This window comes from Neomonachus schauinslandi, chromosome 4 (assembly GCF_002201575.2).
Source record: "Neomonachus schauinslandi chromosome 4, ASM220157v2, whole genome shotgun sequence".
NCBI classification, from domain to species: Eukaryota; Metazoa; Chordata; class Mammalia; order Carnivora; family Phocidae; genus Neomonachus; species Neomonachus schauinslandi.
Window position 1 is genome coordinate 37196965 of NC_058406.1, and position 19951 is coordinate 37216915.

Below are 19951 nucleotides of genomic sequence, written 5' to 3' on the forward strand. Positions count from 1 at the left end.
ATTTCTTCAATAGTCTATTGTTTGCACAGATCAGCCTTATTCACGTGTGGTGGGAAGAAACTACACAGGCGTGAGAATACTAGTAGGCAAAAAATCACTGGTAGCCATCTTTTACCCCAATAGTAAGAGAACAAATTTAAAAGAATTTAAAACAATTATAAGGATACTAACTGGGCTTGAAAAAAGCATAGATGACACTAGAGAATCCCTTACTATAGAGATAAAAGAACTAAAATCTAGTCAGGCCAAAATTAAAAATGCTATAACTGAGATGCAAACCCAATGGATGCCATAAAAATGAGGATGGACAAAGCAGAGGAACAAATCAGTGATACAGAAGATAAATTATGGAAAATAAAGAAGCTAAAAAGAAGATGAAAACAAAGGTAATGGATCATGAAGATAGACTTAGGGAACTCAGCGATTTATTAAAATGGAAAAACATTTGTATCATAGGAGTCCTAGAAGATGAAAATAGAGGAAAAGGGGCAGAAGGTTTATTTGAGCAAATTATAGCTGAAAACTTCCCTAATCTGGGGAAGATACAGGCATCAAAATCCAAGAATCACAGAGAACCCCCATTAAATTCAACAAAAGCTGGCCATTGCCAAGGCATATCATTGTCAAATTCACAAAATACAGAGGCAACTAAAGAATCCTGAAAGCAGCAAGGGAGAAAAAAGTCCTTAACCTACAAGGGAAAACAGATCAGGTTCACAGCAGATCTATCCACAGCAACCTGGCAGGCCAGAAGAGGGTGGCAGGATATATTCAATGTGCTGAATGGGAAAAATATGCAGCCAAGAATACTTTATCCATCCAGGCTGTCATTCAGAATAGGAGAGAGAAAGAGTTTCCCAGACAAACAAAAACTAAAGGAGTTCATAATCACTAAACCAGCCCTATAGAAATATTCAGGGGGACTCTGTGAGTGGGGAAAAAGAACAAAAGCAACAAAGACTAGAAAGGACCAGAGAACATCACCAGAAACACCAACACTACAGGTAACACAATGACACTAAATTCATATCTTTCAATAATCACTCTTAATGTAAATGGACTAAATGCTCCAATCAAAAGACAGAGGGTATCAGAATGGATAAAAAAAGAAGATCCATCAATATGCTGTCTACAAGAGATTCATTTTAGACCTCAACACACCTGCAGATTGAAAGTGAGGGGAAGGGGCGCCTGGGTGGCTCAGTCGTTAAGCATCTGCCTTCGGCTCAGGTCCTGATCCCAGGATCCTGGGATTGAGCCCCACATCGGGCTCCCTGCACCGCAGGGAAGCCTGCTTCTCCCTCTTCCACTCCCCCCACTTGTGTTCCTGCTCTCGCTGTGTCTCTGTCAAATAAATAAAATCTTTAAAAAAAAAAAGTGAGGGGAAGAAGAACCATCTATCATGCTAATGGATATCAAAAGAAAGCTGGAATAGCCATACTTATATCAGACAAACTAGATTTTAAAACAGAGTGTAACAAGAGATAAAGAAGGGCATTATATCATAATTAAGAGGTCTATCCATCAAGAAGATCTAATAATTGTAAATATTTATGCTCCCAACTTGGGAGCACCCAAATATATAAATCAATTAATAATAAACATAAAGAAAACTCACTGATAATAATACAATAATAGCAGGGGACTTTAACAGCCCACTTACAGCAATGGACAGATCATCTAAGCAGAAAATCAACAAGGAAACAATGGCTTTGAATGACACGCTGGACCAGATGGACTTAACAGATATATTCAGAGCATTTCATCCTAAAGCAGCAGAGTATACATTCTTTTTGGGTGCACATGGAACAATCTCCAGAACAGATCACATACTGGTTCACAAATCAGCCTTCAACAAGTACAAAAAGATCAAGATCATACCATGCATATTTTCAGACCACAACACTATAAAGCCACAAGAAAAAATTTGGAGAGACCTCAAATACATGGAGGTTAAAGAAAATCCTACTAAAGAATGAGTGGGTTAACCACGAAATTAAAGAAGAAATTAAAAAAATACATGGAAGCAAATGAAAACATGACAGTCCAAGACTTTTGGGATGCAGCAAAGGCAGGCCCAAAAGGGAAGTATATTGCAATACAGGCTTATCTCAAGAAGCAAGAAAAGTCTCAAATACACAACCTAACCTTACACCTAATGGAGCTAGAAAAGGAACAGCAAATGAAGTCTAAAGCCAGCAGAAGAGGGAAATAATAAAGATTAGAGCAGAAATAAATGATATAGAAACAAACAAACAAAAAACCCAGTAGAACAGATCAATGAAACTAAGAGCTGGTTCTTCAAAAGAATTATTAAAATTGATAAGCCCCTAGCCAAATTTACCAAAACAGAAAGGACCCAAATAGATAAAATCACAAATGAAAGAGGAGAGAGCATAACCAATACCACAGAAATACAAACGATCACAAGAGAATACTATGAAAAATTATATGCAACAAACTGGGCAATCTGGAAGAAACAGGCAAATTCCTAGAAACTTACAAACTACCAAACTGAAACAGGAAGAAACAGAAAATGTGAACAGACCCTTAACCAGCAAAGAAATTGAATCGATAATCAAAAATCTCCCAACAAACAAAGTCCTGGGCTAGATGGCTTCCCAGGGGAACTCTAAAACATTTAAAGAAGAGTTAATACCTATTCTTCTCAAACTGTTCAAAAAAAAAAAAATAGAAATTGTAGGAAAACTTCCAAACTCATTCTACGAGGCCAGCATTACCTGGATTCCAAAACCAGACAAAGACACCACTAAAAAGGAGAATTACAGGCCAATATCCCTGATGCAGATGGATGCAAAAATTCTCAATAAAATACTAGCAAATCTAATTCAACAGTACATTAAAAGAATTATTCACCACAATCAGGTGGGATTTATTCCTGGGCTGCAGGATTGGTTCAATATTCACAAATCAATTGATGTGATACACCACATAAATAAAAGATAAGAACCATACGATCTTGCCAATAAATGCAGAAAAAACATTTGACAAAATCCATTCTTGATAAAAACTCTCAACACAGTAGGTATAGAAGAAACATACCTCAACATCATAAAAGCCATATATGAAAGACCCACAGCTAATACCATCCTCAATGGGGAGAAACTGAGGGCTTTTCCTCTATGGTCAGGAACAAAACAAGGATGTCTACTCTCACCATTACTATTTAACATAGTACTGAAAGTCTTAGCCTCAGCAATCAGAAAGAAAAGAAATAAAAGGCATCCAAATCAGCAAGGAAGATGTCAAACTTTCACTATTGGCAGATGACATGATACTCTATGTAGAAAACCTTAAAGACTCTACCAAAGAATTGCTAGAACTAATACATGAATTCAGCAAAGTTGCAGGTTATAAAATCAATGTGCAGAAATCTGTTGACTTTCTATACACCAATAATGAAGCAGCAGAAAAAGAAATCAAGAATCTATCCCATTTGCAATTGCACCAAAAACAATAAGATTCCTAGGAATAAACCTAACTAAAGAGGTAAAAATATGTACTCTGAAAACTATAGAACACTTATGAAAGAAATTAAAGAGGACACAAAGAAATGGAAAAGCATTCCATGCTCATGGATTGGAAGAACAAACACTGTTAAAATGTCTGTATTACCCAAAGTAATCTATACATTTAATGCAATCCCTATCAAAATACCAGCATTTTCTACAGAGCTAGATCAATCAATCCTAAAATTTGTATAGAACCACAAAAGACCCCAAATAGCCAAAGCAATCCCAAAAAAGAAGAAACTGGAGGCAGCATGATTCTGGATTTCAAGCTATATTACACAGCTGTAGTCATCATGACAGTATAGTACTGGCACAAAAACAGACACATTGTTCAATGGAACAGAATAGAAAACCCAGAATTGGACCTGGACTATATGGTCAACTAATCTTCAACAAAGCAGGAAAGAATATCCAATGGAAAAAAGACAGTCTCTTCAACAAACGGTGCTGGGAAAACTGGATAGCAACATGCAGAAGAATGAAACTGGAAGACTTTCTTACATCATACACAAAAGTAAATTCAAGATGGATGAAAGACCTAAATGCGAGACAAGAATCCATCAAAATCTTAGAGAAGAACACAGGCAGAAACCTCTCTGACCTCAGCTATAGCAACTTCTTACTAGACACGTTTCCAGAGGCAAGGGAAACAAAAGCAAAAATGAACATCAAAATAAAAAGCTTCAACTTGTGAAGGAAATAATCAACAAAACTAAAAGGTAGGCTATAGAATGGAAGAAGATATTTGCAAACAACATATCTGATACAGGGTTATTATCCAAAATCTATAAAGAACTTATCAAACTCAATATCAAAAAAAACAAATAATCCAGTTAAGAAATAGGCATGGGACATGAATAGACACTTTGCCAAAGAAGACATCCAGGTGGCTAACAGACATATGAAAAAATGCTCAACGTCACTCATCACGAGGGAAATACAAATCAAAACCACAATAAGCTACCATCTCACACCTGTCAGATGGCTAGAATTAACAACACAAGAAACAACAGGTGTTGGAGAGGATGTGGAGAAAGGGGAACTCTCTTGCATTGTTGGTGGAATGCAAACTGGTGCAGCCACTCTGGAGAACAGTATGGAGGTTCATCAGAAAGTTAAAAATAGAACTACCGTATGATACAGCAATTGCACTACTAGGTATTTATGCAAAGGACACAAAAATACAGAATCAAAGGAGTACATGCACCCTGATGTTTATAGCAGCATTATTGACAACAGCCAAACTATGGAGAGAGTCCAAATGTCCATCCACTGATGAATGGATAAAGATGTGGTGTATATATATATATATATATATATATATACACACAATGGAATATTACTCATTCATCAAAAATAATGAAATCTTGCCATTTGCAACAACATGGCTGGAGCTAGAGTGTATTATGCTAAGTGAAATAAGTCAGCCAGAGAAAGACAAATACCATATGATCTCACTTATATGTGGAATTTATGAAAGAAAACAGATGAACATATGGGAAGGGGGTAAAAAGGAGAGAGGAAAAGAAACCATAAGATACTCTTAATGATAGGTAACAAACTGAGGGTTGATGGAGGGAGGTGAGTGGGGGATGGTCTAAATGGGTTATGGGGATTAAAGAGGGCACTTCTTGTGATGAGCACTGGGTGTTGAGTGTAGGTGATGAATCACTGAATTCTATTCCAGAAACCAATATCGCACTTTATGTTAACTAAGTAAAATTTAAATTAAAAAAGAAAAATTTAATTAAAAAATAAAAAGAAAATATTCACAAAATAATGAAAGACACATGACATACATTGGGAAAAAAATCAATCCAGAATAATCAACACATGATGTATTCTGGTATTATTACTAAACTTTAAAAATGAAGGGGAAAAAAGGCCCACAATTGGATTTCCAGGCTAAAAGAGCAAGTCACTCACAAGGGAAAGAAAACTGGATTTTAAGCGGATTTCGACAGCAACATCCTGTGTCAAAACCAAGAAACATATTTAAAATAAAGAAAATGTGGGGCGCCTGGGTGGCTCAGCCATTAAATGTCTGCCTTCGGCCCAGGTCATGATCCCGGGGTCCTGGGATGGAGCCCTGCATCGGGCTCCCCGCTCTGCTGGAAGCCTGCGTCTCCCTCTCCCACTCCCCCTGCTTGTGTTCCCTCTCTCGCTGTGTCTCTCTGTCAAATAAATAAATAAAATCTTTAAAAAAAATAAAAAATTAAACAAAAATAAAATAAAGAAAATGTAAGCCAAGGATTTTTATATCCAGCCAAAGTAACTTTCAGGCATAAAGACTACAGACAAAATATCATTATCATGCAACTCTGGGAATATCTGTCCCATGAGCCTCCTTAGGAATCTACTAGGGAAAGAGCTTCAGACAACTGAAATGATTGGAGAAGACATTGACATAAAATAAAAAACATTAAGTATTTACATGTGGAGCTTTAAATGAAGAATATAAAGGAGAGAGTACAGTATTATAGCATATAATGGTATATGCTCTGAAAATGTAGCTGAGTACAGTTATGAAAAAGTGGAAAAGAGAAAAAAATTCTTTATCATTCTTTAATAATTGTATCTTCAATGGTAGTTTGCTATTTTTGTTCTGAGATCATTTTGTTAACAAAGCAAATGAGGACTTGGATTATGTTCTAATTTTATCACCTTGAATGCATCTGTATTCATGACTCCTGGATTCCAGGATAAAGTCTACACAGCTTAGCCTGGTTTTCCATGATCTGGCCCAACAATGACCTTCTGCTTTACCTGGATTATCTCCACAAGGAGTTTTACCTAAAAACATGCATTTCTGTACAGGATAAGCTGGTAGGATTAAGTCACATTTACTCTTATTTCTGCTATTTAAAGCATCTAGGCAAAAATAAATAAATAAATAAAGCATCTAGGCATTGGAATTGCTACAAAGAGCAAGTGAGAAAGAATATGAACTAATCAGGCATTATGTGCCTACTGATGAAAGACAGAGCATGACTCAACCTTTCTGTTCATATTTAAGAGGTGTTTTGAAATAACCATATATTGGCATTTTTACTCAATATGACAATCATTGTGTTCAATTATAATGTTTATTCTGTTTGTATTTAATGTACCTAACTGATATGGTTGGGTATAAATTTAGTGTTTTCTATTTATCCTGCCTATTCTATATTCTGTGTTTCCCTCTATTTCCTTATTTCTGCCAGAAAGCACCAGAGTCTGGGATTTAGACATAATAGCAAAAGGACTGGGGTCTTTGTTGAAGTGATCTTACATTTTCTTGAATAAATGTGAAAATCATTTGCTCCCTTTTCACCTGGATTTTATTTTCAACTGAATCTTTCCTGATCACTGACTTTCATTAGCTTGTTTGAAATGGGTTCTCTTGATTTTTTAATGATTATCAAACTTTCAACATATTATGTTTTATTCTCCTCTGTACTAGTCAAATGTTTAATGATTCATAAAGGACTTTTTCACTGTCTCAGAAGAGTTTGATATTTAAATAAAATCTTTGTGAAGTAAAAAAGATTTTTTAAAATTTTTTACTTTGTAAAATTCTTTGTAAGGTATAAAGTAAATTTTAAAAACCCTGGTGTTTATATTTAAAATGCTATATCTTTGTCTATGAGTATCCTTTAAGGAGGACCAACCTGTACTTTGATCTGACCTGTGTCCAGAGAGTGTGTTTGAGTGTGCAGATAACAATGTCTATCTCTAGTATGTTAGTGTTTATTTCTGTTTCTGAACATGTATTCTGTTGATGGATCTTATGTTTGCATGTTTTCACATGTTTATGTTTAGGCATTTATATTTTCTAACTTATGTGTATCAGATTGTACTTTGTGTGTTTATTTCTGTAGATCTTAGTGGTTAAGATCATAAAGAATAAGGAGGGCCCTTGTATGAGCACTGGGTGTTATACGCATGTTATGTTATATACGTATATGTTATACATATATATGTATATGTTATACACATATGAGCACTGGGTGTTATACACAACTGATGAATTATTAAACACTACATCTGAAGCTAATGATGTATTATATGTTGGCTAATTGAATTTAAATGAAAAAAACAAAAGAAAAACAATAAAAACATGCTAAAATAAAAAAAGTATTAATCTAGATTCAAATCTTTGCTCCAATCATCTTAAATAGCTACATGACCTTATACAAGCCATTTAACTTTTCTGAGCCTCAGTTCATCTTTAAAATAGTACTCCTTAATAGTAATTACTTTATAAGATTACTGCAATGATAAAATGGGGTAACATATACACAGTGCCTGAGATGTAGTCAACACTTAATAAAGTTATTATTTCTATGTAATCAATTTGTTTTTCTCTGGAAAAACAATGACATTACTTGTTTATGCTTTTTATTATTATACTTAATCATATACTGTGCCACACTGTTTTTTTTACTCTTTTATATTTATTGATTGGTTTATTAAATCATTGGATTATGTAAGTTCCTTATGGGCCGGAAATTTGATTATATGAAAAGATCTCCAGTGCTGTGCATAGTGCCAGATACAGAGCATGCAGATATTTGATGGAGAATGCTCAATATATATGAATTAATGTAGGCAGAAAAATATGACTAATTTTAATAGCCTGTGTTCAGGCTGCTCTTAGTGTAAACCAATTTAAGATACTGAGATTAGTGCCCAGTTTAAGCCAACTGCATGTATGTATGTATATATGTGTGTGTGTGTGTCTATGTGTGTGTGTGTAGTTTGTTTTTGTTTAAGGGCACAAGGAAGCTGCTTAAACAGCAGTACTAGGGGCGCCAGCATTTCTGAGAGAAGAGGTGTAACTAAAGGTCTGCAACTGGTGTTTTCCTGGGGGCATTTGTATACTGAGCATAGAACAAAATGTTGGGAATCTATGCTTTGTTCAACCACAGGTCCACTGCTGGAAGACAAAGAAATCAGCAGGGTTTTGGCAGTCTTACTATACTAAATGTACAAAATTAAAAACCTGAGAGGCCAAAATCCAATGAGACATGATGGGTGCAAAACTGAGCTAACTGTTCCCTCAAGATACTGGCAGAATGTCTGAATCAGTACAGGGTGAAGGGACAAAAACCTAAACAGAAAGTATTTGAAAAGCAGAAGGGATTTGCTGCTGTCTTACCTAAGAAGAATTATACATAGTACCCTATGGGAGGGAAGGAGCTTATAATCACACCAGCTCTCAGTTAAAAGCCCAACGAGCTGAAATTAAGAACTTAGAACAATTGACCTTGAACATGGGTTTGAGCGGAGCAGGTCCACTTACAATGCAGATTTTTTACAGTACTATAAATATATTTTCTCTCCCTTATAATTTTCTTAATAACATTTTCTTTTCTCTTACTTTATTGTACGAATACAGCATAGAATACATACACAAAATATGTGTTAATCAACTGTTTTATGTTATTGGTTAGGCTTCTGGTCAACAGTAGGCTATTAGTAGTTAAGTTTTGGGGGGTCAAAAGTTATATGCAGATTTCTGACTGCAAGGGGTGTGTGGAGCCTCTAATATCCATATTGTTCAAGGGTCAATGGTAGTTTAACTTTTTATTTTTGAATATTTAGATTTACAAAACAGTTGCAAAGATGAAAGAGTTCTTGTACACAGGAACTTCATCCTTCACCCAGGTTCTTAATGTTAATATCTTATATAGCCACAGTTCACTTTGCAAAACAAAGAAATTAACATTAGTACAGTAATTATCTACATTGCAGACTTTACTTGGATTGCACCAGTTTTTCCACCAATGCACTTCTATCCCAGGATCCAATACAGGATACCATGGTGCTTTTAGATCATTTCTCCTTAGACTCCAATCTGTGACAAGTTTCTGTCCTTCCTTGTTTCTTATGACCTTGACAGTTTGGAAGAGTAATAGTCAGGTATTTTGTAGAAAGTTTCTCAATTTGATTTTGTCTGATATTTTTTCATGTTTAGACTAGGGTTATGGGCTTTGGGGAACAATGTCACAGAGCAGTGCCCTTCATATCACCTGATATCAAGGAATACAGGATGTCAGCATGAGTTATCATTAGTGATGTTAACCTTGATCACTTTGTAAAGGTGGTGTCTGCCAGGTTTCTCCAAATTACAATTTCTCCTTTCCATGCTCTATTCATCAGAAACAAATCACTAAGTCTAGCCCACACTCAAGGGAAGAATAATTATGCTCCAGGTCATGGAAGGGGCAATACCCACAATTATTACTTACAATTCTTCTGTAAGGAAGATGTATCCATTCTCATTCTTAGTCATTCATTGTTTCACTTATGTCAGTATGTACTCATGGATTTTATTTTATTCTTTGGGTTATAATCCAAATATTGCTATTTATTTTGTTGCTCAAATTATTCCAGCAATGGCCACTGGGACTTCAGATTGGCTCCTGTGTTCTTTTGATATGCCCCTGTCCTCCTCACTCCCCCCGCCCCCTTTTTTTAAAGCAATTCTTCACTTTTCATACTACAAGATGTTCTTCCATCCTAATCTTTGTCTTCCCTGCCCCAGCCCCAGGATCAGCGATTGCTCCAGGAGTCCTGGTAACTTACTGAATATAGGTATTTAGAAACCAAGATCTGGGAGCTGGGTGTGCTCATTGCTATTGGGTTGTCACTCCTCTTAGGCCTTTTGGAGGACCAAAAGTAGGAAATATGGATGTGTACTAACCCAAATACACTCATATCTATATTTGAGTCAATCTATCTGTATATATATTAAAATAAACATGAATTAAACTGTTATTTTAGACACTATTCTAACATCATAAGGTTCACCCTGTTTCTTTGTCACTTCTTTTCTGACAATGAAAAACCTGGTTGTACTTATCTATGATTTCTTATTTGTTCAACTCTCATATAAAGTATGTTCAGAATTGCTAATCCATACCCCTGTATGAAACACACTTAGCTACTAGAACAGGGGTTGGCAAACTTCAACTCCCAGGGTAATTCTGGCCCTTCGCCTATTTTGGTATGGCCCGATAGGTAAAAGTAATTTTTATCTTTTTACATTTAAAAGATGGGGGGAAAAGGTTCCATGAAAATCACATGAAATTCACATTTTAGTGCATATGGATAAAGTTTTATTGTAATACATACATACTCATCTGTTTACCTATTGTCTATGTCTGCTTTAGTGCTATAACAGCAGAGCTGAGTAGTGTGACAGGGACCCTATGGCACAAAAAATATTTACTCTCTGGCTCTTTACAGAAAATGTTTGCAAATCCCTGCAAAAGAATATAGTAATTAAATCGTTCTTTTTGTCTTTAGCCTCACAGTATCCAGCCAAAACACTATAATCCAAAGTTATTTAGGTAAGCTAATTTAAAACTGTATCTTGTATTTTTAGTACCTTTAGATTTATTTGTTATAATCTGCATTAAATCCTCAGAAGCCCAAACATCACACTTGATATTTTTTTCTTTTATTTTTCATTCAGTAAAGTTCTCTCTTTCTGATGTACATTTCTGGTAGTTTTGACAAATGCATAATGTCACATATCAACAACTTCAGTACCCATCAGCTCCAACACCTAAAAATCTCCCTGTGAGACTGGTTTCTTTGTAATCAACCTCTTCTGCCTCCGCTATGCTTTGTTATTTCAACATCATGTAAAAAAAAATCATACAATATGTAGCTTTGGAGTTCTAGCTTCTTTCATTTAGCAAACTGAATTTAAGACTAAACATGTTGTTGCATGAATTTATAGCTCACTTTTTAAAAAAAGATTTATTATTTGGGGGGGAGGGGCAAAAGGAGAGGGAGAGAGAGAATCTCAAGCATATTCCCCCTGAGCACGGAGCCTGATGTAGGGTTTGATCCCATGACACTGAGATCATGACCTAAACCAAAATCAAGAGTCAGATGCTTAACTGACAGCCATCCAGTGCCCCTCTAGCTCACTCTTTTTTATTGCTGAGTTATAGTCCATTGAATACCATAGTTTGTTCACCATTTGCCTTTGAAGAGTATATTGGTTGCTTCTAATTTTGGTCAATTATGAATAAACTTACTATAAACATGCATGTACAGGTTTTTGTGTGAACATAAGTTTTAATTCATTTGGGTAAATACTTAAGAGTAGGATTGCTGGGTTGTATGATAAGTGTATTTAACCTTATACAAAACTGCCAAGCTGTCTTGTGGCTGTGCCATTGGGCATTCCCACCAGCACTGAATGAGAATTCCTACTGCTCCATATCTTTGACAGCATTTACTAGGATAAGATTTTTTGGGTTTTTGTTTCTGTTTAACAATTCTAATAGGTAGCAGTGGTATCTTATTGCAGTTTTAATTTGCATTTCTATAATGATTATTGAGCATCTTTTCATGTTTATTTGGTGAAATGTCTGTTCAGATATATTGCCTTTTTTTTTTTGTAATTTGACAGAGAGAGAGAGCGAGAGTGAGCACACAAGCAAGGGGGAGCAGCAGAGGGAGAGAGAGAGACGCAGGCTTTCCACTGAGCAGGGAGCCCGATGGGGGGGCTCGATCCCAGGACCCTGGGACTACGACCTGAGCCGAAGGCAGACGTTTAACCGACTGAGCCACCCAGCCACCCCTATATTGCCCATTTTTAATTGGGTTCGTTATTTTCTTATTATTGAGTTGAAGAGGATTTTTTTTTAAATTCTGGATACAAATCCTTAATCATATATGTGATTTGCAGATATTTTCATCCAGACTATGACTTGTCATTCTATTCTCTTAACATTGTCTTTCACAGACCAAAAGTTTTTAATTTTAATGAAGTTCAATTTATCAATTTTTTTACGGATCATGTGTTTGGTGTCATATCTTAAAAGTAATTTACAAATATAAATTAAATAGATTTTCTACTATGTTTTAGGTCTATGATCTATTTTTATTTTTATTTTATTTTATTATTTTTTTTAAAGATTTATTTATTGAGAGAGAGAGAATGATAGAGAGAGAGCATGAGAGGGTGGAGGGCCAGAGGGAGAAGCAGACTCCCCGCCGAGCAGGGAGCCCGATGTGGGACTCGATCCTGGGACTCCAGGATCATGACCTGAGCCGAAGGCAGTTGCTTAACCAACTGAGCCACCCAGGCGCCCTATGATCTATTTTTAAATGTGCATTTTTAAAAATCCAGAACTATGCATTGAAAAGACAACAAATGCAAAGTCTCTGCTTAATTGACTTTGTACTATTGTCAAAACTCAGTTGACAGTATTGATGTGGGTCTATCTCTGAGGTATCTATTCTATTCCTTTGACATATGTGTCTATGCTTTAGTCAACAACACACTGTCTTCATTGTTGTGCTTTATAGTAAGTCTTAAAATTGGTTACTGGGTACTCCAACTTTGTTCTTTTTCAGAATTGTTTTTGGTTTTTCAATTTCCTTTGCCCTTTCCATATACTTTTAGAATCAGCTTGTCAATTTCTATTAAAAAGTTTGATAGGGCTTTAATTATGATTGCACTGAATCTAGACATCAAATTGGGGAAAACTGACATCTTCATACTGAGTCCTCCAATCTGTGAACATGATGTAGTTCTTCATTTAGTTCTATCTTCTTTGATTGCTTTCAACAGCATTTTGTAGTTCTCAAAATGCAAACGCTGCACATATTTTATTAGGATTATACCTAAGGACTTCAATTTCTGGTGCTATTGTAAATGGTATGGATTTCCTAATTTAAAATTCCAACTATTCATTTCAGATATATAGGAAAAATTTGACTTTCTTCATATTTTGTGACCTTGCTAACCTCACTTACTAGTTCTGGGAGCTTTTCTGGATATCCTGTGGAATTTTCTGCAAAATAATATCCTCTGCAAATATAAGTGTTTTTTTTTTTTCTTATTTTCCAACCTGTATCCCTCTTATTTCTTTTTCTTATCTTCCTGCATTGTCTAAGACTCCCAATATGGTGTTAAAGGAATGTTAAGAGAGGGCATCCTTGTTTCTGAATTTAGGGGAAAATATTCAGTCTTTCACCATTAACTACAAAGTGTTAGCTCTAGGTTTTCAAAGATGTTCTTCATTAGGTTGATAAAGTTCCCTTCTGACCTCAACTTTACTAAGGATGTTTATCAAGAATAGAGTTGGATTTTGTTAGATACTTGTTCTGTGCTTATTGAAATGACATACAGAAGAAATATGCTTTTTATTTAACCTGTCAATAAGATGAATTTATATTGCATTTCTAGAATGAGACCCTTGATTATGATATACTTTCATTTTTATATACTGCTGGATTTGATTTGCTAGTATGTTGTTGAGGATTTCTGCATGTATGTTCATGAGGGTTTTGGCTCTGTATTTTTCTTTTCTTAAAATGTCATTGTCTGGCTTTGACATTAGGGAAAATACTGATGTCATAAAATGAACTTAGGAAGTTTTTCTTCTACTTTCTGTCTGGTAAAACTGCCATTAGGTTTTTCTTAAAGGTTTGGTGGAATTAACCAGAGAAACCATCTGGGCCTGGTGTTTTATGTAAGAGTCTTAACTTCAAATTCAATTTCTTTAATAGATATACAGCTATTGAGTTTATCAACTTCTTCTTGAGTTAGTTTTGGTACTTTATGTCTTTCAAAAAATTTTTGAAAGTTATGTCTTTCATAAAGTTTCAAATAGTTTTAACATCAATGTAAACACATAAGACAGGATTAGCAGACTAGAGGACATTTCTAATGAAAGTATCCAAATTAGAGAGAGAGGGAAAAAAAAGAATTAAAAATATCAAAATAAGCACAAGATACATGAGTCTAAAAATCTAAAAAATCTTACACACGTCTAAAAATCTAATATAATTGGGAAATCCAGAAAAACAGATAATGGGGCATAAGTACTGTTTAAAGAAAGAATGGCTATAGGTTTTCCAAAACTAATGAAAAATATCAACCTACAAATTTAGGAAGCCCTGAAAATTTAACATAGAATCAATCCAAGAATACCACATCTAGGTATAAAGAGTAAATTACTAAACACAAAGTTGAGGAGTAAATCTTAAATGCAACAAAGTGGGGAAAAATTCCCACATTACTTCAAAGGTGTAATAGCTTACTTTTCAAGACACACAAAAAAGCCAGAAGACAATGTAATACCTTCTTTAAAATAACAAAGAAAATAACTTTACCAACCTAGAGTTTTATATCCAATAAAACCATCCCACATAAAACTAAAACCAAGATGTTTTCAAACAAAATCGGAATTCACAGCCAGGAGAATGTTATAAAAGAAGTATTAAAGGCAGAAGGAAAATGACTCTAGAATCCATATGGGAACATGGAATTACAGGAAAGAAGGAAGAATAATAGAAAGGATAATGAATAAAATGAAAGAACATGAATAAACATTACTATATAAATAAAATCAATTTCTTGTGTGTTTTATATATGTAGAATTAAAATGCATGACAAAAATGTGCAAAAAAGGGGCGCCTGGGTGGCTCAGTTGGTTAAGCGACTGCCTTCGGCTCAGGTCATGATCCTGGAGTCCCGGGATCGAGTCCCACATCAGGCTCCCTGCTCAGCAGGGAGTCTGCTTCTCGCTCTGACCCTCCTCCCTCTCATGCTCTCTGTCTCTCATTCTCTCTCTTGCAAATAAATAAAATCTTAAAAAAAAAAAAAATTTAAAAAAATGTGCAAAAAAAGGGGGCAGGTTAAAAAGGGTTAAATGTTTTAGGGCCCCATTATTGTTAGAGAGGTCAACGAAAAAATAATTTGTCATGTATGCATTTTGAAATCTGTAGAGGAACCAATAAAAAAAAGTTAAAAATGAATAACAAATTAATAAAAAGGAAAGTAAGTTATAAAAAATACTTACCAATCCAAACCAAAGCCACACCAATCTACATAAAAATTCTAGATTTTAATTCTTCAAAAAAAGCCTTGTGCTACTCACAAGATATGCACTTTAAATATAATGATAAAAAGAAAAAAAAATGGAAAAATACATACCATGCATAGACTAGCCAAAAGAAAGCCATTGTAACTATAAATATCAGATAAAACGTACCACGAAGCAAGGAATATTACTAGAGATGAAGAACCTTCACAATAAAAGGTTCTGTATCCCACCAATGACATAGCTTCAAAATATATAAAATTAACAAAACAAGAAAGAAATCTTGAGGCTTAAACCTTTCTTGGGACTTGATATCTATCTATCATGATACAGAAAAAATAATTTTAATCAGATCATATATTTAAATGGGAAATAAAACAGAAAGCCTTTAGAGGAAAACATAGGAGAAAGTCTTGAAGTACACAAAATTTCTAAAAATGTTAATCAACAACAAAAAACTATAATGAACTGAATTCCTTAGGATTAAGAATTTCTTTTCATCAAAAATGTCATTAAGAGAATAAAAAGGCAAAGCACAGAGTGAGAAAAGACAATTACAAAACATATACCTAAAAATTCATATCAAGAATCTATATGGAACTCTCAACAAAAAACCAAAAGGAGACAATTCAGTACAAAAATTGGCAAATGACTTGAACAAGCACTTACAAAGGAGAATATCCAATGGCCAATAAGTATACTCATTAGTCATCAGGAAATAGCAAATTGAAACCATCATATGATAAACTACTTCTTACCAAAAGGCCAAAATGAAAACACACACAGGCACACGCACGCGCGCACACATACACACACACACGCCAATTAAGTACCAGAAAGGATGTGGATCAAGTATAACTCTCATACACAAGTAGTTAAAATCACTTGAAAAATTCTTTGCCAGCACCTTCTAAAGCTGAATGTACACATACCCTATGACTGGGCAATTCCAAATAGGAAGAATACATACATACCCAAAGAAGAATACATACATATCTTAATAAGAATACAATGATACCCAAAGTATGCATAAAATGCTTATAATAGCTCAAACCAGAAACAACCCAAATGTCCATCAACAGAGGAATGAGTAAGTGAACAGTAGTATTTTCATATAATAAAATACCATACAGGAGCAAAAGTGAAGAACTATTGCTAAATACAAGATGTCTGCAGTACAAAGAAGTCTGAATTGCAAAGTCAAAGTGAAACAAGTCAGAGAAAAAAGTAGATACTGTAGGATTTCATTTATATAAAGATTAAAACACACAATACTAATCTTGCTATTAAAAATTAGGATAACTTTTACCCCTGGAGTGGCAGTAGCTGAGAGGAAAGAAGAGAAGCTTCTGCAGAGCTGATAATAGTTTATTTCTTGATTTGGTAAATAGTTTACAAAAGAGTGTGCTGATTTATTATAATTCATAAACTTGTTACTTATGATTTGTGCATTTTCTACATATATATACACTGTACTTTGAAAACAAGCTTAATTTAAAAACAGTATGCATATAGCAACTTAAAACTGTACAAACTGATGGAATGTCACATAATCCAGTTATATCATCAGGACCAAGCCTAGTACCCAACATGACACTCATGATAAATGATTGTTTTTCTACTGATTGAAACAAACAAAAAAAAATCAAACACAAAAAGAATACACTGTAATTATTCCCCAGCTGTCCTTCATATATATGTTTATTTGCCTTACCTCAGAAAATATTCTCATATTGATGTTCTCTAATATTAAACCCAGTAAACCTGACCTGCTCTTTTCCTCTTTTAAATATTTAATTAACATAAAAATCAGTTGGGAAGCTGCTTCAAAATAATTATTTCTCACCCCACCTCTCCTCATTCTACCATTTAAAATAAAATATTTGTGGGAAATGGAATTGTTTTATACTGGGCCACAAAAGAGTCTCCACACTTTGAAGGCTATAAAATAATTATCATAAAGTCTCTACTTACTGACTCTGAGATAATTATTAGTAACATTGTTTAGAGTTCAGATGATGTCAAACATTTTGCATAATGACTCAGGTCAAGCAGGAAGTTAGAGAAGTTGCCTTTAGCAAAACCACTGACTTCCACTGAATGGAGGTTGTATCTTTCTTTCTTCTCTTTCCAGTGATTTACTATTATAAGCTTTAAGCATCTTCACTGGTTTTCTTGCCCAATTAGAAAAGGCCTTCAAGAGAAAATTTTAGAAACTAACATATAAATGTCTTTGATGAGCCTGATGTGATTTCAAGACATTTTTTACCCGATCATGGATCTCATCGCAGTTTGAAGCTGAACACCAATCAGAATGGAATCTGTGGGCATAAAAAACAAAGGTGACTTGTAGTCAGAGGGAGAGAAAAATAAATCTTTCCAAATGCCAGACACAGAAAGTCATTTTTTTTCTTATCCCTGTGTGATAACATAGAAAGATTAAAATAGTATATTTTCTTCATTGACCAAGGATGAGAGGCAGATGTAAAATCAGGCACTGATCCTCTGCAGAAATATTGTCTTTATAATATGTGCAATAAGTAGTCTTAATAAAGTTTGGCGTGAATTAGGGAGAGCATAATGATCTCCTTACATAAGTCTTTAGAGCTTTATCTCTAAATAAAGATACAGATGTTCAGATTAGAACAATAATTCCATGTATAGTGCCTTTAAAATTAGTTCTTATTTTCCAGTAACTTAATCCCACTCTCTTAAATTATGTGGGAGAAATTCCTTTTTGTATACAGAAAAATAAAACTAATTTTATGAAATGAAGTAAAATGTTTAAATAGATGAAAATATTATTTAGAATCCTATCATGTTCTTACTCCCTCAAAATATAGAGGAACATAAAAATTGAATGATCCCCTCTCCGCACAGATACCACTCCTCTAGACTCTCCTGTAAGTGTGTGTGTGTGTGTGTTTTTAAGTGAATATTGAAAAACAGGAAAGGAAAAATGTGACTTTTATTAAAATCTGAGTTGTGGAATTACAGAAGAAACAGAGCAACCATTCTTCTTTCTGATGCCCTTCCCAAACTCAAAACTGGCATTAGTTTAACTAAGCTACTTTATTTACCTTATACAACTAATAATGAAAACCTCCAGGTCCATCTGATTATAATTCATCTATATCAAGTGTTACTGATAATTCCTTCATAAAGGAATGGGTACTAAAATGCTAACTGCTTACATCTTTGCCTTTTTTTTCTCCCAGCTTGTTCTTGCAAAGTTATAATTTTATGTTTATACAAGGTATAAACTATTAAGCAGGAAAAATGATTTACATAATCTGTTTCAAAGACTGTAATGGATGAGTAACTATATCTAAATTTTAATATCCTACATTTGTAAAAGGAAGTGTCACTGAATCTACACAAGTATATTGTCCGACCTTGTTATTTGCTACATATGTAACCCATCTTGAAAACCTGAGATCCAAATATTTAGTTCCAAGAGGATCTCTTCAGTGTACTTTGAGAGGATCCACTAGTCTGTGCTGTGGTATAAGAAATGATTGCCTAACAATCTTTAACTTCATTTACAAAATTCAAAACTGTAAGCATGATTAAAAGGAATATCAGCTCCTTTTAAATTAGATTTGCAAGTATTTCTTAGTCTGATTTTAGTAATAACTCTACAGCCTAGTACAAATGATAAGTCATAATATTAATATTTATACTTGGAGGAGAAAACTGCTTCTGAAATGTAACACTTATAATAAAAATTGCAACCATTTTATGTGTGTTAACTCTATTGGAAATATTTTTTTTTTAAATGGGCTTAAAGCAAAAAGCACCTTCACTATAAATAAAGAAATTCATTTGCTTACAGTCACTAATAGAGTTTTTGAAAGTCTGTTTATTCACATACATGATTAAGGAGTCAACATTTTACAGTAATCTTAGAGGAAAACTTACTTCATCTTCATGAATAACTACCCAGATAACCTCCTATAGCTGTATATTTTGTCATTCTCCCAATTTTGCTGGGGACATACAAGCTACATTTACACCAGTTTAAATTGTTTACTGATTCCACTGGATTTTATAAACACTCTGTAAGTGTACTGCTCAGTAACCTAAAAAGCCATATCAGAGAACGTCTTATATAGACCTTATATTCGGTACTGAGTGTACTGAAAAGGATGACATGTTTTTGTTCCTAGTAATATGTCCTATAGACATTTTACTTTCTTTTGTAACTAAGTCTAAATCTTTTTTAGAACATACACTCAAAGTAGAGGTGTTCTACCTTAGTGAAAGTAAAAAAGTTTATCCTAAGGAGTACCCCAATAAAAGTTTAATTTATTTAGATTTTATTTTATTTATTTTAAAATAATTTATTTTAAAAGCACCTCAACCTTCCTCAAGTGATAGGTGAAATGGGTCATGTTTAATATTAGAGCTACTCATTTCCTTCGAGAAAAGAACTTAACTACATCTACTACCAAGCATCAGAATAAATGTGTAAATGCTGCTCACTACTAGAAGCCATCACCTGAACTGGAATATGAAAAAGGGACAGTTGACTTTAGCTAACCCCAGTAAAGAATTTTTGAGTATAGCCTCAATGAAGAA

At 34.3% G+C, this 19951-nt stretch overlaps 1 protein-coding gene across 1 annotated transcript in view; it reads right to left on the minus strand.

The window, feature by feature from the left end:
- The window catches only part of SPATA6 (spermatogenesis associated 6), a 145468-nt gene that overhangs the window by 24513 nt on the left and 101004 nt on the right, over positions 1-19951 (minus strand). Inside the window, exon 11 of the mRNA XM_044913852.1 lies at positions 17640-17691. Coding sequence (XP_044769787.1) covers positions 17640-17691 — 52 coding nt within the window. The remainder of the gene's footprint in view (positions 1-17639; positions 17692-19951) is intronic.